At 36.2% G+C, this 20,092-nt stretch overlaps 4 protein-coding genes across 4 annotated transcripts; all 4 read left to right on the top strand.

Moving 5' to 3' along the window:
* LOC18784783 (50S ribosomal protein L5, chloroplastic) lies at window positions 4,279–6,317 on the top strand. The gene is made up of 3 exons (XM_007218762.2): window positions 4,279–4,758; window positions 5,131–5,331; window positions 5,825–6,317. Exons 1-3 carry the CDS (start codon window positions 4,501–4,503, stop codon window positions 6,152–6,154), a joined length of 789 nt encoding a protein of 262 aa, XP_007218824.1. The 5' UTR covers window positions 4,279–4,500; the 3' UTR covers window positions 6,155–6,317.
* Window positions 6,462–10,268, top strand: LOC18784975 (sphingoid long-chain bases kinase 2, mitochondrial). The gene is made up of 12 exons (XM_007218111.2): window positions 6,462–6,963; window positions 7,074–7,150; window positions 7,792–7,845; window positions 7,944–8,003; window positions 8,088–8,165; window positions 8,330–8,376; window positions 8,468–8,508; window positions 8,716–8,800; window positions 8,899–9,013; window positions 9,129–9,251; window positions 9,399–9,499; window positions 9,782–10,268. Exons 1-12 carry the CDS (start codon window positions 6,780–6,782, stop codon window positions 9,909–9,911), a joined length of 1,095 nt encoding a protein of 364 aa, XP_007218173.1. The 5' UTR covers window positions 6,462–6,779; the 3' UTR covers window positions 9,912–10,268.
* Window positions 10,361–12,192, top strand: LOC18784673. Its single transcript, XM_007218320.2, has 5 exons — window positions 10,361–11,062; window positions 11,177–11,331; window positions 11,456–11,522; window positions 11,630–11,681; window positions 11,768–12,192. The coding sequence occupies exons 1-5, from the start codon at window positions 10,693–10,695 to the stop codon at window positions 11,859–11,861; spliced, it is 738 nt and encodes a 245-aa protein (XP_007218382.2). The 5' UTR covers window positions 10,361–10,692; the 3' UTR covers window positions 11,862–12,192.
* On the top strand, window positions 13,101–19,420 carry LOC18784558 (CAAX prenyl protease 1 homolog). The gene is made up of 14 exons (XM_007217991.2): window positions 13,101–13,238; window positions 14,171–14,318; window positions 14,409–14,493; window positions 14,587–14,682; window positions 15,225–15,290; window positions 15,478–15,576; window positions 15,848–15,961; window positions 16,057–16,167; window positions 16,761–16,823; window positions 17,101–17,193; window positions 17,638–17,751; window positions 18,106–18,177; window positions 18,272–18,337; window positions 18,817–19,420. Exons 1-14 carry the CDS (start codon window positions 13,208–13,210, stop codon window positions 18,931–18,933), a joined length of 1,275 nt encoding a protein of 424 aa, XP_007218053.1. The 5' UTR covers window positions 13,101–13,207; the 3' UTR covers window positions 18,934–19,420.

Below are 20,092 nucleotides of genomic sequence, written 5' to 3'. Positions count from 1 at the left end.
CAGCTTCCTTCCCTGATTGCTTACCTTCTCTTTTTGCATTTTTTCTCTTTCTGTAACTCTCTGAGGATTATTTGTTTTTGACATAGAAAAGAGTTGTGATTTTACTATTGCAGGATATAACTAGATCATCAAGCGCTACATTTACTGGGCCGATACAAGCTTGAATGATACTTGAGAAAAGTTTCTCCCACCTAAGGATGTAAGCAATACTTGTGTTATTTTTTGCTTATATACTTATTTGATATTTTATCTTAAAAGGTAACCAAATGGGAAGATAAGTCCGTTCCAAAAGAATGGCTTGTATGTATCCATGAATTATTAATGCAAATTTTACAGATTGCAAGTTGGATACATTGATAATACACTGCACAGATTAATGTACCATAAGAACAGAATATGGGTATAGCAGTGATCAATATGGTGCACGCCTGTTGCGTAGCAAATGATATGGATTGAATTCCCGAAAGGACAATCCTTTGACATGTCAATATTGATATTATGCACGCCTAATGCGTAGCAAATTATATGGGTTAAAGTCCCATAATATGGGTTAAAGTCCCAGAAATTAATTGACATGTATGTATTAATCTGTGGCATGCCTCAGCATGACAGATATATGGGTGCACGCCTGTTGCGTAGCAAATGATATGGATTGAAGTCCCGAAAGGACAATCCTTTGACATGTCAATATTGATATTATGCACGCCTAATGCGTAGCAAATTATATGGGTTAAAGTCCCATAATATGGGTTAAAGTCCCAGAAATTAATTGACATGTATGTATCCGTGGCATGCCTGCAGCATGACAGATATATGGGTTCTAAATGTTCCAACTCCCTAAATGGAGATTTTCCACGCCCTATGTAAAATAACGCTCCAATGGAGGTTATAATCCACATTCTCACATAATAAAAGCCCCATGAAGTGGCTTGGGTACCCAAAAATAAAAGAAATGCTTATAATTAATGCATGCGCATGCACATGAGAATTGTGAGATTATGAATTGATGAATGACAATTTTTAGTTTTGGAGTAGCTACTCGAATCATCAATGGGCTGTGTTGATTGGAACCACGTTCAATTATTAAATGTCGACAATATCATTGGCCAAAATGGAACGAGGTAATTCCATTATAAATGAGAATGAATGTGAAAGAACAAACCCACAATACGAACCCCAAAATTTGTTAATACTGAATTTATACTTGGGTGTTCGGAATAAAAGGGAATATACCTACTTTGTATGACACACTGTTTTCTAGCAGAAACAAGGAATGTTGGGTTTTCTCTATATTTACAGATTCAATTGTGCCCCCCTTATTACACAATTACGGAGACCAACATATTATCTTTAAGGGTTATTAAATGCATGGAGCATATCGCCAGAAGCGATTCCCTAAAGATGTATAAATAGCTGGGTTAAAGCTATATAATGTGTCATAAAGTTTAATCCCTTTTAAACAAAATCCGTTGAGAGGATTGACATTGCATAAAGCAAGTCCCTAAAGGACATGTGCTTGAAGCACAAAATTTGTACTCAATATTAATATGCATAAATTACCTCAGTGAGTACATTGATTATAATGTGATTGCAACACATTAATATTTGTCTCGATTTAAAAATCGAGCATTATGCCAACAAGATTCTTGCTTATACTAAGAAAGTATTGAAGCATTTTTATGAGGATTATCCGTTGGACACTTTAAGGATTTTCCAGAAGTATACTAGACCAGATAGAGCTCAGCTCCACACTGTACTCTTTTTCCTTCATCCAGGTTTTTATCCCATTGGATTTTTCCTGGTAAGGTTTTAACGAGGCAGTGTCGCTTAAGGGTTTAGGGTATACTATGAAAATTTTTATGGTCGCTTACTGGACAAAAGCTAGTCCTAAATTTTTTCAGGGGGAGATATTCATCAGGGGGAGCATGGTTTTAATAAAGACCTTCATACACTGTACTCTTTTTCCTTCATCCAGGTTTTTATCCCACTGGGTTTTTCCTGGTAAGGTTTTAACGAGGCAGTGTCGCTCAAGATTGACTCACAGAAGCAGTGTCAACTACTATATTCAGAAAGCTGATCAACAGTATGATTTAAAGATATTTTGCCAAGCATCAGGGGGAGCGCGCTATCAATAAAGATCTTCAAACACTGTACTCTTTTTCCTTCGTCCAGGTTTTTATCCCACTGAGTTTTTCCTGGCAAGGTTTTAACGAGGCAGTGTCGCACGCGCGTCAATATATATAGAATTTTATGTTACACATTATTATGTACTCTTTTTCCCTTTGACCAGTTTTTGTCCCACTGGGTTTTTACTGGCAAGGTTTTTAACGAGACATATTCTGTATCATTTGTGGTCTCCAAGAGGGAGTGTTGTAATAGTGGAGTCCCCAAAATGCCCCCCAAATATGCCTATAAATACTTCCCCTTCCTACTTGTAAAGATAGACAGAAACATTCAATAAGAGAACAAAACATTCTCTTCATTCTCTCTCTCTCAATTTCCTCTCCAAATTCAGATAGATTTATAACATTTTCTTTTTTTTTTTTTCATATAAAGACTACATCACATTTATGAATAAAATAAAAATCCGTATGGACTACGCACAATGAGAAGGTAAATAGCATTCTTCTTACGTTCATATCTAGCTTCAATTGTCAACCATTTAGTATAGTGACATTTAATGTCCACTACATTGGGATAAGTTTTAAGTTTAAATCTTATAGACAACGATTTTTGAATAAAAATATATTTTTTTAAATAAAAATATTACTCAAAATCAAACTTATGAGTGTATGAATCCTCTACTTTGTTGATATTATGAACTACATAAACAAAGGGTGACCAATCGTTATATGGACAATACGTTCATCAAATTGCAGAACTGAAGTACTCTAATTGCTAAAGTGATTCATAAAATTGAAAGTAGAAGATTATATTATGTTTGATTTCTACATTAACTATCAAAACTGACTAAAGATAGTGAAAGTAAGTTCAACATTTAACATATGCTTGTTGTTGTTGTGATATTCTAGAATTGCATTCATAATTTAACTAAAAAGGTCATTAGCCACAAAAGGCCATTACAATAACGTAGCGATCCAACATCAAAATTAAGACAATCTAGTGCGGCTTCACTAACGGTCACACAGGATCGAAGAAACTCTAGCATAGACATCCCAACTAAGATTTCAAACTCAGAATAATTAAAAAGAGATAAGGCTTGAAAAAACCAAGCCATAATAATACAAATAAAACTCTCACAAATGAGAGATGAAAAGCTCTCACAAAAGGAGAGGTAAAAATTACACTAAGAACCTAGAGAGTCTTTGCGACTTATTCCAAATATAAAGAAACTGCAAAAAGAATGGTGGTGGAGATCAGATGCCGAATTGCCAATGGAGATTTGACGTCGAGATGCAGCCGCTTGTGATGATTGAAAGAAAATCATAACAAAACGATGACAAATAAGAGAAACCTTATATCTCTGAACATGGAGAAAGGGGAAGAACAGTGACTTCCTCCCTCTCAAACTGAAAACATTTTTATGAGTGTTTTTTTAAAAAGAGGAGGCTAAAACCTTTAATATATGTTCAACAACAGTGAGATTTACTGAAAATCTATATTGAATATTAATGTCAATATAAGAAACAGTATAATTGAAAGAAAAAAAAATCAATAAAATAGTGATGTAATGAATTAAAGTTGTAGATACTAGATAATGGAAATTTTGGAATGAAATATTCATCTATCCCAAGTGAGCCAGGTGCCTAATTGAATTTTTTGGGGTTTCAGAAATGCTTTTAATCCTTATGCTAGCTTCTTTTGATTTTTTTTTTCTCACCTCTCATTTGTGAGAGTTTTAATTTGTATTATTATGACATGCTTTTTCTAAGCTTTATCTATGTTTGATTATTATGAGTTTGCAATCTTAATTGGGATGCATATGCGAGTATCTTCAATCATATATAATCGTTAGTGGTAGCGCATTATTTTAATGTTAATGTTAAATTTCTCTGTAAGAGGTTTTTTTTGTTGAATTATAAATGAAATCCAATAATTTCTCAAAAAATAACTTAGCACATTCATATGAATCTATCATCATATCAAAATTAAAATATCTCCCTAATAAAAAAAAGAAAAAAAAGAACTAGAAAATATAAGGACCCAATTTTTACTAAGGCTATTAAATTTGGGCAGCACATGCTTTACCATTGGCTAACATATAATTTTTTTTGGGGTCAATTGGCTAACATATAATACTTTGATCATTTTCTTCCAAATGTGCCTTACCTTATCCTATTTCATTCACGGAAAGCCATATCCAGTAATCACCCTCAATCTTGCCCAAATTCACAGAAAAACCACCTCACTCAACACTCTTACAGCCACTATCGTAAATAAGTTCCAAACCGAGGTCCTTTCCTCACCTCACACCCTAAACCCCTACCCGCTGAGTCTGAGTTCAAAGAACACACGGACACTGAAAGAACGGACACAGCAATGGCCTGCCCTTCGCTCTTACGCTCTGCCACGTCGTCGTTTCACGGTCAATTCCCAGTTGTTGTGTCACCTCCACCTTTACGACTGTCATACGGAAACCCTAGAAATGGGGGCGGATTGGTGATGCCGGTGAAGGCCTCGGCGGTAGTGCTGGTGGAGAAGTCAGAGGCAGAGAAGGTCAGTCGGCTCAAGACCACTTACCTTGAAAAAATCGTTCCTCAGCTCAAAGAAGAGTTCTCCTACACGAACATCCACCAGGTGAACAAAACCCACCATTTTAATTTTGATTTTGATTTTTTTAACATGATTTTTGTTCATTTTAATTTTCTGGATATGGGTCTCTTCAGGTTTTAGACAATGTATCTGGGTTGATTTAAAATTATATTGGTTGTGCATTTTTACGTGCAATGGTTATTAAAATAACGAAATGGGGTTAGTTTTTTGGGTTGGAAAATGGCTCAGTGTGTTGTTTTGTTACTCCTAATTTTAGGAACTAGGTGAGAACTTGAGGTTTTAGATTATAAATTTTCGGCTTTCAGAGGCTAACCAAACATCTTTTCGGTTTTCAAGGTTCAGCGCTTTACTATTGTGTTATATTTCTGTTATTTCTGCAATGTGGAACTTGGGCAGGTTCCGAAGATTGAGAAGGTTGTTGTGAACTGCGGTATTGGAGATGCTCAACAGAATGCTAAGGGGTTGGAAGCAGCAATGAATGACTTGGCGCTCATTACTGGGCAGAGACCCATAAAGACACGAGCAAAGGTTTCCCTTGCTACCTTCAAGATCAGGGAAGGCCAGCCACTTGGGATTGCTGTCACACTTAGAGGAAATGTGAGTTTGCTTTTCCCCCTTAATAGTGTATCTTATCTTCTGCTTGATTTCGTTTACGTAGGTACTAGCAAGACTGATTCTTTTTTATTGCTTGTGAGTATGTCTATTATTCAGGTTTCTTATCATCTCCCGTTCAATAATTGCAATTTTGTTAATGAAAATTTAAGACAACACTATAAATCATGTGGAGGCCCATCTGGAAGTTCTTTACATTATGATGGTAACACAATACTAATATCTTGTTGCTATTGTGTAACATATCGTTAATAACGGAACCAGAAAGGAGCAGCTTCTTCATTTCTGTAAGGTTACCATAGGCAAAGAATGCCTATGATTGAAGAGCAATGACCCATGGTGCAATTGTTGGTGTTATATGTGCTCAAAGGATTTGAACCAGTATTTCCTGTGGCAATACTTTTCAAAAATGTCTGTTTCTCTCAAAAACCCAAATGCATCCAATCTCATGCACTAGACTTACTATTCTATTTTGTAGGTGATGTACTCATTCCTTGATCGGCTGATTAACTTGGGACTTCCTAGGACAAGGGATTTCCAAGGTCTAAACCCAAATAGTTTTGATGGAAACGGGAACTACGCCGTTGGCATTAAGGAACAGAGTGTGTTCCCAGAGATCCGGTTTGATCTTGGTAAGGGCAGGGGAATGGATGTTTGCATTAGAACAACTGCTAAAACAGATAAAGAAGCTCAGACACTTTTGGCTCTGATGGGGATGCCATTCAGAGAGACCGGCCCTGTCAGTGCCGTGCGCAAGAAGAAGCTCAAGTCTCACCATTTCAGTTCAAAGGGAAGAGGACGAAGATGAGGGTTTTGCCGTTTCGAGAGGATGACACTGTGCTGTTGTTTTGTATTCCTGCCAAGTTAAAACCATCAACAACAGTTCTGTATGTTCAATGAATATGATATTTATTCTTGTTGTGTAAATTATGCAGCTGTAAATGGCTAGTTGCCCACTGCTTAAAACAAAACAATTGTGTAGTAAATTGTGGTTAATAAAGAAAAAAAAATCTCAAAACTAAAAGAGTATAATTCATGTCACTATCAATCATAAAATAATTCTGATTAAAACTTAACATTTTCCTAAATCCTGATCAAATATATCGATCTTTAATGAGGACGTAGATTCCCATCAAAATATTTTTGTCACGTGTGTGAAATATTGAAGTATTTGCTAACCCAATGAAATATTAGCAAAAAAAAAAAAATAGAAAAAAAATAGAAAAAAGAAAAAAATTTCCGAAAGAGTGAGAATAAATAGAAATGACTGCTCTGTTTCACACTGCTACAGAGTATGATGCACAGGAGAAGATTTTGCCACCATAAATTTACGCTTGTGTGAGAAATCTCATTAACTACTTAACCCTGTTTTTTTTTCTGCAAATCGGAGAAACCGCATAATTAAACCCAAAACTTAAAAAAGAAGAAAAGAGATGAGCATGAATCAGATAGCATTTGGAACTGGAATAACAGGGGTGAGAGTATCAATGGCGAAACCATGGGCTGTCAGAGCAGAGCTACCCAAGGCTCCTGATCTATGTGCTGACCGCTCTTTTTTGCGAAGTGGGTCTTCCTCCTTTCGCCGTCGTGACCTCGTTTTCGTCGTCAATCCTAGCGGTCTCTCTCTCTCTCTCTCTCTCTCTCTCTCTCTCTCTCTCTCTCTCTCTGTTTTTGTGGTTTTGTGTGTAGTGGGTTTTGTTGATTAGAGAAATGGGAAATTGGAGCAGGTGCCAATGGGAGGACAGGTAAAGAGTGGAAGAAGCTGCTGCCATATCTAAGGTCTCGCCTTGGTGCCGATTGCAATGTGAGTTTCTTTTCTCTCTTTGGTTATGACCTAGTGATTGCGTATTTGAGCTTGACCCAGTGATCCAATTCTAATTAACTAATTCGTTGGATGTTGGAACTTGTCACCCACTAATTTTTTGTTACTGTTGATTGTAAATCCATTGCTTGTCTTGGGTTTGTGCCTTGGCAACCAGTAAGATCACTCGGGATTTATTTCTTCCACGAAATGTGTATTTATCAACTGGTATTATGCTTATTTAATTTGAAGGGAAAACATTCTTTAGATTATGTGATATGAATTGTGCGAACTCATAAATCATGTATGCCCAGGAAATTAAAGGCTTTTTTTTTTGGTAAAGCATTTTTCTGTGTTATCATTTTTCATTGTTGTCCCTCATATAAAAGGGTGTTCATTATCGATGGTTCTCCCAAGTACTCTGTGGTTTGAAGAACCTTTCGTCTTATTTTTTTACTTCTTGGTTCTTTCTTGTAGTGAATTTGGTGATCGTGTGTGTGTGTCTGTGTTAACTCAATAGGTGACATTGACCATATCACTCTATTCAGTTTATTCATTTGCAGCCTGTGCTTCATCTGTTTTGATTCTGTATTGAGGCACACTTGCTGAACTCATATACTTTCACTTGTTTATGTTATGGGCAGCTATGCGAATCTTTAACATCAGGTCCTTCTCATGCAATTGACATAACGAGAGAGGTGGGCTTTGGTACTTTTATTATTTGAGCTTGACCTAAATCCAGTTTCCTGAATAGAAGATTGGTTTAAAATGGGCTCTATCATTCGTATGCGTGCAGGCTATAAGGGAGGGTGCTGATGCTGTAATAGTGGTGGGAGGAGATGGAACTCTGCATGAGGTGCAACTTTCTCTGAGATTATAAAATTCGTGGAAAGATTGTGTCAACTAGTCTCACTCATCTACATTGGCTTGTAATAAGCAGGTTGTCAATGGATTCTTTTGGGCAGGAAAACCAGTTACTAATCATGATAGAGAGGTCACCCATTCAACTGCACTCGGTGTAAGTGATTACCAGGAGAGTCTAGTAATCTTAGTTTCAAATTGTTTATTGTTGTATGTAAATGAAACTTCATCTGCGACATGTTCAATTGATTCTTTAACTACCTGGTTTCGATGCTTTGGATTTCTGAAGAGAGTGTATAACTTATTTTGTGCTTTGTACAGCTTATTCCTTTGGGGACTGGGTCTGATTTTGCCCGAACTTTTGGCTGGTTAGTTCATGCTTTGCAATCTGGTATCATTTCATAAATTTCTCTAAATTTAGACTTGCTCTAAATGGTTGAATGTCTGTTGTTTTATTAGGAAAAATGATCCTCATGAAGCCATTGACCGCATAGCCAAAGGTTTTCTCTCTCTCTCTCTCTCTCTCTCTGTCTCTCTCTCTATCTGGCTTGCTTAGGCTTTATTTATTTTATCTTTCTAATTTTGCTCACTTCTGTATTGGGCATCTTTGAATCAAGATCGAAGGAAAGCTTTCACTTACTAATTCTGTATATTTGTATTGTGTTTGTCATTTATAATATAGTAAAAGGATAATTGTTTTTTTGCAGGGCAGAGATCACGGATAGATGTTGGTGTTATTAGTGGAGAAGATGGAGAACCTCATTACTTTGTTAATGTTGCTGACATTCATTTGTAAGGTTAACTAGGAAAATTTGACAATTTAGTTTCAAAAAAGGTACATGCTGATCTTAGAAAGTCTTGTTGCCATTTTTTGGGGGGACATTTTGCAGGAGTGCAAAAGCAGGATACTATGCTTCTAGATACAAGAGATTTGGCAACTTGTGCTATGTTATTGGTGCTTTGAAAGCCTTTGTTGGGCACCGTAATCAGGACCTTAAAATCAAGGTCAATATTTGTAATGCATTGTGCCCTAGTAGTCAGTAGCCTATTGCTTGCGTGTTTATTTTCCATGCAGACACTCGTACCATTTTTTTAGCTTAATAGAGTGTTTTTAGTTTAGGTCAATGAAGGGGAGTGGGAACTATACTCTCAAGTAACAGCCCTTTGCATCGGAAATGCAAAATTCTTTGGCGGTGGCATGAAAATTACACCAAATGCTGACCCTCACAGCGGCAATTTTGAGGTGGATTAGTGTTTTCTGCATATAACCTACCTTCCTAATTATTCACAAATTTTACTTTTTACTTTTTTCATATTTTATGTAAGGTACTTTATATACTGCAATGTTTTTCCCAGTTTGTTTGATCTTTGTTATAAACTTTCTTGGCAGGTTGTGATTCTTCAGGACTTCAAGTGGTATGACTTTATACTGAAGCTACATAAGCTGTACAATGGGACACATCTAACAGTGAAAAATGTATCTTCAAGAAGGTAGGTCTTGTTAGGTGGAATACAATAACATACTGTTTATGTTCCTTGCTCTCTCTCCCTCTCTCTTTCTCTTTTCCCACGCATACATTTTCCCTGTTTCTTTATTTGTAACCAACGGTACTCATCACATCAGGATGCATACATGTAGATTTCTGTTTTGAATTGCATAAGATGTCAGGACCCAAATGATTTAAACTGGCTGTTTGAGTCAATTCATCCGCAGCTATTACATGTAGTGATTTGTCTTTGGATTCCATTTATACATTTGTGTTCTTGTTGCAGCGTGCACTCTATTGAAGTGGAAGACGTCTCAGGCAGTGGAAGCATTTATGTTCAATCTGATGGTGAACATTTAGGATTCCTGCCTAGGAAATTTTGTATATTACCTTCTGCAGTCGAGATGATATGTTGACATGAACCCTGGAACTTGTAGTCTCTATTGAAGAAATTTAAAAGTTTGCAGAGAAAGCTAAGCATCGGTTCTAATGCTAGAGAGGAAATGAACCGGGAAATTCCTTTTTGTTGAATAAGTAAGCAGACAGACAGTTTATACATACAAGCAACTAACATTACTGCAGCTCACAAACTGTAATGGAATTGTAGCTCATCATAACGGATCACTAACTTCTAACTCTTCATACAATCTCCGATAGTCAAGCCAAAGCAGCTGACATGTCATCAGTTCTGGTGTATGCTGGTGTGTTGTATGTTAGACTACACTCTGTTTTGCTGCCTACTGGCATGATATTCCGTATTCTGGCTTTGCTAATATTTTGGCGTTCTCCTATCTTATCATCCCCCCCTCAATCTGGAGGGAGAGGATTTGTGACATTCTTTGAATGCATCAACTTTTATTGGTAACTGCAGCAGGAGCAAAAGTAGCCTGAATAGAAAACGCAGCACAGCAAGAGCAAACTGTGTTTCTCTAGAAAAGGAGAGGCGTTTCAACCGCAGTAAATTTTTCTTACAGTGATGAAAAATTTAAGGTGCATATCGATGTGGTCACCAGTTTGGTAGTTAAAAGTTGAAATTGGCTATAAAGGGCCTAAAAGACTGAAACTACGTTCATCAATTTATTTATGGCTGTCATTCACCGTGGTCCTTAGATATTTAAGTGAGACTATGAGACAAACTTCACAAAACTCAGTCCAACCACCATCTCTCTCTCTCTCTCTCTCTCTCTCTCTCTCTAAATGGCAAGTATTTTCTCCTATGCTTCCATTACACCCCACCTCACTGCCCGGCACAACAAGAAGTACGTCAATTTCCAGCCAAACCATCGATACAGTGTCTACAGATTTCGTTGCAGTGGAGAAAAGTTAAACCAAACAAGTGATTCACCAACTGATAAACAATCCCAACCTGAAAAGGCACTGCTTAAGGTGGCTTGGTATAGCTCTGAGCTTCTGGGAATTGCCACGTCATTTTTCCGGCCACCATCGAAAGCCGAAGCTCCTGAAACTGCAGCTCTTGAGCTTGCAAGAGATGGGTCAGGAGCTGTTGATCGAGCCATGGTAGTAAAATCCATCAAACAAGACTTTGAAAGATCATACTTTGTCACAGGTTTCTGAGAACCCAATTGAATTTTGTTGCTCTCTTCTTTCTTTTGTGCTTTTAAATGAGTGTTTGTTTTTGTTTATGCTAACTAGTGGGCAATCTTCATCCTTTAATTACTAGGGAACCTTACCCTTGATGCATATGAAGAGGATTGTGAATTTGCTGATCCAGCAAGTTCATTCAAAGGGCTTCAGCGTTTCAAAAGGAACTGCACAAATTTTGGGTCCCTTTTAACGAAGTCCAATATGAAGCTCATGAAGTGGGAAGATTTTGGGGTAACATCACCCTTTAAAAATCCCACATTTCCTTCCATGTGTTCCTCATTATATATGTATATATATACATACATATATATACATATATACAGATATAAAGTTTTCATCAAACTTTTGGTTGCAGGATAAAGGAATTGGTCACTGGAGATTTAGTTGCATCTTGTCATTCCCTTGGAAGCCCATTCTATCTGGTATGCTTTTAGCTTTATCCTGTAGGGGGTCAAAAACCATTCAGCGAGCTAACAAACCAAGAAAAAAAGTGCTTGTTCTAATCTGAATTCTGAACCAAATGTTGCAGCAAGTGGATACACAGAGTATTATTTTGATGAATTCTCTGGGAAGGTTTGCAGGTAACTTTGTTACAATCAGGCAACTTTTCTTATCTTTCCAAGTTTCCAACCTTGTCACTTAACTGGCTGTTTATGGAAATTTTCAGGCATGTAGAGCATTGGAATGTTCCCAAAATGGTTTTACTGAAGCAAATTCTGAAGCCAAGCAGAGGGTTTTGGCTTAAGAAAACAGGTGGCTGAAGAATTTGCTGGTGAATAATATTAGCTAATTGTTGGTTTCAGAGACATAATGTTGGAAAAGTAGGTTGAACTGAATCGGACTCCAAACATGGAAAGGGAGGTCATGACTGGCAAGTTATGCCTAATTTTTCTCAAAGTTATATGATCAGCAGTGTGATGGTTTATGTGGAAAACAAGTTGTATTTAGTGAAGGATGTGGTGGTTGTCATTAATTAGGCATTATTGGTTACTTTGTAGCCTCTCAACATGCATGTAATGACGGTTTGCAAGACTCTAATATATGACCTCCAATACATAAGTTTAAGGTCGGCTATTAGCACGTTCACACTTAGATATATGTCTCCAAGTCACATAACCGTTGCCCAAAAATAATAATTGAAAGTAAGAGGAGAGAATCGTGTTGTGGTTGTATATCAAATGTAAAGAGGAATGACTTTTTATAGACATCCAATACTTGTAACATCGAGACATATTAAATCAAAAATTTAAGTTATTAAATATAAAAATAAAAACTGAAAATTAAAATCTCATAAACAACCAAAAGAATTAAAAAACATTTAAAATTCAGATCTGTAAAATTTTAAAACCTTTTAAATGCCAACAAGTATGAGTACAAGCTTTTATATCAATGCCCAAAAATGCATGTGAATTTGGTGTATACCTTCTCGGAAATAACTACCACCCCATCGGTGCATGCATGCTAAATAAAATACAATGCAACAACTTTACAAAAAGATGTGTGATGTCTGTTTTTCTTCGCAGAGGGGAAAAGTCTTTTTTTCGTTGGAAAAAAAATGCTTTATTAAAAACCAAAAAAAGTATCATAAGATCAGACAATGAATCTGACCAAGAAAAAAAGATCGGACAATGAATAAATTATACATAAAATGAATAATTTATTGAATGGCCTCTCGAGGGATATATTTGTTTTTGTTTAGCTTAGTTTTGGGCTTTGCCCAAAAAGTTTCATAAATAATACGAACATTTTTTTTGATACTTAAAGAGGAGATTTGAACATAAAATTTAGAATGTACGTGCACTTGAATTCCAACTCCTTTACTAAATAATAATCGTTTGAATATATTATTTAAATTAATAATATGATAACATAATATATTAGAATGTTTGTTGGGGCTAGTGATATTTTTTTATATATACCTTTTATTATAAATGCTTCTGAAAGATAAGATAATTGATTAATAGGGTTTGCTTACGATTTATAAGCATTCGGGTCAAAAAAAATCGAGTCGGGTAGAAGAAGATCCGGTTCGTTTGCTTCTATTTATTCGTACAAAACACGACTTCATCTCGTCAAAACCTCTCTCTCTGCACCGTCTTACTCAGCCATGGCGTTCCCCTTTTTGGAAGCTGTTATCGGTACTTATCCATTTCAATATCTCCTTCCATTTATTATCAATATTTGCATTTTCTTTGTCTTCTTTGATTTTTTTATATTAAGTTTTTGAACTGCTTGCTTTTAATTGAGGGTCATCTTCTTCTTCGTCTTGTTGCCTATTATTCAGATGTGTGTTGCTTCAAAATTTCGTTTTGTGAGTACTCATTTGCTTTTTGTTTCTTTTTTGGACTGAGAACTCATTTGGTTCATTTTGTGGATTGTGTTTAAGTTTTTTTTTTTTAAAGAATATTTTTTCCAAATTTTGGTTTTAATGAAATCCTAGGGCTTTTCAAGTTAAAGTTTTTATCTTTATTGTCTAACTGCGATTGTTGTTATGAGCTTGGTGTGCGGTTTCTTTGTGGGTGTTTGGATTGGTTTTCATGTTTTCAGATAGAAGAATTTATGTTTGGTTTCTAGGAAAATGTGGAAACTTTGTTCAGTTTGGAAGTTTGAACGGTTGGGTTTTATCAAAATGTGGCATGACAACTTAAAATGGTTTACCTTTACCGCTTTCTTTCCCATGAAGTATGAATTGGGCTTAAGATATAGTTTCTGCTTTATATACTCAGCTTTTATTGGTATCTAAAGACGGTTAGAAAAATAGTGGTCATCTTAAGAAATGGGAAGACTTGTCAACTACACTCCCCAGCCCCCCTCTCCCCCTTTTTTCTTTTTATTTTGTCCCTTTTCTCGCTCCATTGTGGTCATTCTTTCTGTTAATTTTCTCGTCTATGCTGCGATTTGGTAGTTTTTCAGTTTCCTTTCAACTTTTGATTTGATTGTTTTTTATCTCACTTTCTTTTGAAATGACTCCCAGCGTCTTCGGAGCTTCTTCATATTTGTTTTATCTTTTCCCTCTCCCCATCCTGTTTCATTGCTTGTAACTGCTTTTACTTTCTAATTTTTATTACAGGTTTTATGATATTAATGTACATCTTTGAAACTTATTTGGATTTGCGCCAACATACTGCTCTCAAACTTCCAACTCTTCCCAAAACTTTGGAAGGAGTAATCGGCCAGGAAAAATTTGAGAAATCACGAGCCTACAGTCTTGATAAAAGGTATATCTTCCTTGCCATTCTCATTTATAATCTTAATAGACGTAAATGTGCACAGTTGTGCTTCCCTAATGTATCTTTCTTCACTTTCAGCCACTTCCATTTTATTCATGAGTTTGTGACAATACTGATGGACTCTGCAATTTTGTTCTTTCGGGTGTTGCCTTGGTTTTGGAAGGTTAGTAATTGGTAATGTTGTTAGTGCAACCCTCCCTTTCTGCTCTACTTTCATTGCTTAATTATATTTGTTTTTTATTTTCAATAATCACAGAGATCAGGAGACTTTGTGACTTTGGTTGGCCTTAATGCCGAAAATGAGATACTGCATACACTTGCATTCTTAGGTGGTGTTATGATTTGGTCACAGGTGCGCACATGATTTTCTTTTTTCAGTATGTAAGATAATTTTTTTAGCTTCATTGTGGATACTGGAATTTTACTTAAGTGTAATGTGTACCTGTACCAAGTGCATTAGTAAAATCTAGTGCTCTCATAGACTATATATATGTTGTTTTGGGTTTTTTTTTGGGGGGTGGGGTGGGGGGGAGGAAAGCCTAGTGCCCTAGTTGTGCCGAGACTTGCTGTTAATGGTTTATTCATTACCTTGATGGTCTGTACAAGTTTTTGGTCGTTATCTGAGCTAATGGGCTAACAGCTAGTATGAAGGCTCTTTTAATAATTCCACAGTGGATATAGTTTTGGTTCGTACAAGGTTGGTAACGTTGTTCCATAAGAAACTAAACGTCATGTTGTGCTTTAACATCATGGCTGAAAAGCTGAATGACTTGTGGTGGCATGGCTTACAAAGTTCTGGGCATTTTTTACCAATCCCATTAGTATTTGCATTGCCGTGATTTTGAAGATCTATTACTTTATTGGGTTACAATCAATAGTTTGTTTCTTTTGCAGATTACTGATTTGCCATTCTCTCTGTACTCCACATTTGTGGTTGAGGCTCGTCATGGTTTTAATAAGGTTTGTATGTGTAATCAGACTTCCTTATCATGTTGCATCTCCAATAAGTTTCTGGTTATTCGTACTCTCTTATTGGATAGTATTACTATCAGTTTTACTACAACCACTACCACTATTATATTATTATTTCTTAGGTTCTTCGTCCATTTATTTTCTCATATCCTGTTGCTATCTGTTTGCTTTACAGCAAACAATATGGTTATTCTTCAGAGACATGGTTAAAGGAATCTGCCTTGCTGTTATTCTTGGCCCACCTATTGTGTCTGCAATCATTGTAATTGTACAGGTAAAGCCATATATTTGTGAGCACCTTTTTATTTGCAGTGCTTAGTTGATGTGCATTGATTTAAATTGATCTTTGCGTCTGGAATCCTGAGATATTTATGGTTAGAGTTATTGTTCTGCCCTTTTATTTTGGGGTTATGGGGAAGGGGAGGTGAGTTGGTTCTGCGTTGTCTTTTAAATACTTCAACTTTAAGTTATCTGCATCTAATATGACACAGTGCAAACCATCTCCACTGATTGGTGTTATTTCATGTTCAATTGTGTGGTTGCAGAAAGGAGGTGCTTACCTGGCCATCTATCTTTGGGCATTCATGTTTGTTCTCTCTCTTGTGATGATGACGCTCTACCCTGTTCTAATAGCTCCACTCTTTAACAAGTTCACACCTGTGAGTGTTCAAAATATTTGTCATTATGAAATTTATTTCTCCTGTTTTTATGTTTGGTTTCATCATCTTGTTCTCTTTGCTATGTGCGAAAATAGCTTCCAGAGGGTGAGCTCAGGCAGAAAATTGAGAAACTCGCTTCTTCTCTGAAGTTTCCATTGAAGAAGTTGTTTGTCGTTGATGGATCTACAAGGTCAAGTCACAGCAATGTGAGGGTTCAAATCTTGTACATTTAATGGGCCTTTCTAAGAAGAAAGATGTATCATTGCATTTCTAGTCAAAAGTGTAAAACTTTGTGCTGTTTTCTACATGCTTCTTTGCTTTTTTGTTAACTAGTAGTAGTAAGGCAAGGCATACTCCTAGTGATTACCATTGTTAACCTTCTTTGCATTAAGAATTAGGAATAGAGAAACTGCAATTGGGGAGCCTTAGTAAGCTAGATGATAATCTTATTGCGCAAATTGTTTCAGTGGGTCCATTCATATGCTTTAATAATGCACCGAGGGCTTAGTTGGAATGATCAGGCGCATGGTTTACTCCCATGTGGTCTGAGGTTCAAAACCCCAAAACCTACCCAGCTATTTGCTACTGTTTCCTGCCTCCCATAGATTGTAGGGTTCGGCATGGGGCCCCAGTTTCAAAGCTGTGTCTGCTTTGCGGATGGGTGGATTTCTGGTTTTAAAAAAAAAAGCTTTAATGATGCACCTACATTTCGTTGCCTTCATTCATGTTTGTTATATTTACTTTGTTCTGAACTGTGTTAATACTGTGGACTTACTCATCTTTACCAATCACGATTCAGGCCTACATGTATGGATTTTTTAAGAACAAGAGAATCGTTCTCTACGATACATTAATTCAACAGGTGAGGAGGCATTACTGTGTGAAATACTTGTTCTTTGTTTTCCAATAAGTATTTTATCCTTTTATCTTGCAGTTTCTTGAACTTTTTATGGAACGAAAAAGGATACGTATTTTAAGGTTGTTGCTAATGGGACGTATAAATATCAGTAAAAAATCATCTTGAATGCCTTCTTCCCAATCTCTTATCTTTATTTGTCTAATTTATTATTTGATTACTGTGGCTGTATAGTCCCTTTGTATGCAAAGAGGTATTGATGAGAATATATGATGGCTTGCAGTGCAAAGATGATGAGGAAATTGTAGCTGTTATAGCACATGAGCTAGGCCATTGGAAGCTTAATCACACAATGTATTCATTTATTGCTGTGCAGGTATGCTGTAAATTTTTATGCAAATTGGATCACTGTTTGATCAATTTTATTGATTATTTAGAATGCTCAACTCCAATATCCTTATTTTTTGGTGATATTGAGTTGGGTGTGATGGCCTGTCCTTGTGTGAATAGCTACTCACCTAGGCCACATAAGGCAAGCGGCTAAGGTTGTGACTAATAACCCTGGCTTACTAGCACAACCCTTACATAGGGTTTGTAGTGATGATCAAACATGTATTGTCCTAGAGAAGGACAAGGGGCATGTGTCCTCTTAAAATATTTCTTATTTATTTATAATTTAACCTTAATTTTTCTCTCTAGTTGTGCCATGCGCAGCATTTGAATGCTTAGTTTAGAAACTAATGACGTTTCAGGTTGAATCTGAGTAAGTTCTTTAAATGATGGTGTCGGGTTGCTTTATGATTTTTCTCTTTTGGTGCAGATCCTTACATTTTTACAGTTTGGGGGATATACTCTTGTGAGAAACTCAAGTAGTCTGTTTCAAAGTTTTGGGTTTGATACCCAGCCAGTAATCATTGGACTTATCATATTTCAGGTATGCAAATTTCCTTGTATTCTTCTATCGTCGTGATCTTTTGGTTTCTGAATACTTAATATTATAGAAATTGAGTACTATAGACTGCATGTGTCCAGTTTTTACTCTTTTGCGAACTTGTACAACAGTACATCATCCTTATGGAGTTCTTGACTCGTGAGAAACTCCTATAATTTGGCTACCCTTGAAGTAGACAATTATTTCTCTGATATGTATATATATATATATATATATTATATTATAAAGTATTATTTCTCTGTTGAAATGACATTTACAAGATTTATATATCAAGGAAGATAATGTTTTATCCCAACATCTGCATAATATATTTTGACCCCACGTTGTTGTTTGCAGCACACCATAATACCTCTCCAGCACCTAGTAAGCTTTGCTCTTAACCTTGTGAGCCGATCATTTGAATTTCAGGTAAATCTGTACTTCATCAATTACCTCTTTCATTTGTTTTATTTTTCTCCTTGCATCGCTGGATCTTTTATTTATCATATTTATTTCTCTGTAGGCTGATGCTTTTGCTAAGAAGCTTGGTTATGCCTCTGCACTTCGAGCTGGTCTTGTTAAACTACAGGTAATTTATCTAATTTTCCCCTCTCATTTAGACATTAATTGATGTGTTCTATTTATTGGATAGCTCTGCACTTAGAAGGCTGTGAACTCAAAATCATGAACGGCATTTCAAAGTTACCTGTAACTAAAACTTATATTGTGATCCCTTTTCACATTGTTGATTTTTCTGGGCCATTTTATCTTCCATGATTAAGTTCTGACTTATGGTCATGCGTTGGCCAAATAGTAGAGACAGATGAATGTGCCCCAAATAAATATGGCTGACAGGATTTATTTATGATTGAATTATATTTTATCATAGACAGATGAATGTGCCACAAATAAATTTGGCTGCCTGGATTCATTTATGATCGAGTTATTAATATATTTCTCTGTCATCTGCAGTGTTTCTAAATTAGTTGATATAGGTGACTGCGTTTGTACTTTTACCTTGTTGCTAAAACAGTTTGCATTACTAAGTGGGGTTTAATGGTTTCGCAGGAAGAGAATTTGTCCGCCATGAACACTGATCCTTGGTATTCGGCATATCACTATTCTCATCCGCCACTTGTTGAAAGGTTGGATGCAATCGATAAACCGGACAAGAAAGCAGACTGATGTGGAAAACCGTATGGATGATGAACACGGATCCAATTCATCAATCTCAGTTGACAAAGAGCACTGTCCTCATGATTGTTGACGGCTGTTTTGTTTACTTTATTCGTTTAAACTCATTGTGTATCCACATATCTGTAGCTCAATTACTCTACCGCTTTTACTTACTAGAACAGGATGGGGTTTACAGTGAATCAGTGATGGGGGAGAAGAATGAACGAATATAGAAGTAAACCGGAGACAATCGAATCTCGTTATGTGTATAATGTTCGCATGACCTAACAGTTAGAAGAGCCCTTATAGCAGTTGCTTTCTGCCCTGTTGTATCTTGATATTTTATTTTCCTAGAAATTGCACGATAGTATTTGTTAAGCATGTGTTGGATTGGAATTCTGAAGTTTTCCGCAGGCATTGTTGAACTCCTTTCACGGGTGCTTTGTATTTTCTGCCCAACTTGGGCTTAAAATGCCGAAGTCAATTGAAGAATAGATTTTCTTTTAGAGGTTCATAGATAACACGAGACAGACACATATCAAACAAGTGAAAACTGCAAATTGATAATCTTGTCTCTTTGGTGCATCAACAGCAAATTAGCTGTGACCTTAAGTGTTTCTAGATTAGTGCTTTTTGAATTTTTAATGAATTTTTTGTTGTGTTTCTAACAAAACAACATAATTACTTATGAGCATAAGTATTGTGGGCCGGCTCTAAAAAATACTTGAACTTTGAAAATTGAAGCACATACACATGATGATTATTTTGAAGTGCTAATAACAATTCGTGCCCATACAACAAATCCCAAATCATGCTCCTGACTGATTAATAATCATAAAGGAGAAGATCATCACTAAAATTAACAATAAAGAAAGAGGACACTTTGGCACAATCATTTGTCATGTCCAACAATCCATCTTCATTGATTAAGCCAAAACCTGAAGGAAACCCAACTGTCACAAGAAGACACAAAAATAACACAGAAAAAATCAATTTTCAAATTCCATGATGGGCCATTATGCTGCTGTCCACGCAATTCCAATAGGGATTTCCACTATTTAGTGGTGCTTATTAGCTTTTGTTTCACAACTTTTTTGTTACCTAGTCTCAACTCAAATCAATTAGAATATAAATATAAGATTCTCATTACACCACTTGCAATTTGCAA

This window comes from Prunus persica, chromosome G2 (genome assembly GCF_000346465.2).
Source record: "Prunus persica cultivar Lovell chromosome G2, Prunus_persica_NCBIv2, whole genome shotgun sequence".
Classification (NCBI taxonomy): Eukaryota; Viridiplantae; Streptophyta; class Magnoliopsida; order Rosales; family Rosaceae; genus Prunus; species Prunus persica.
Note: the sequence above shows the minus strand (reverse complement) of the source record. Positions and strands in the feature narration are given on the sequence as shown.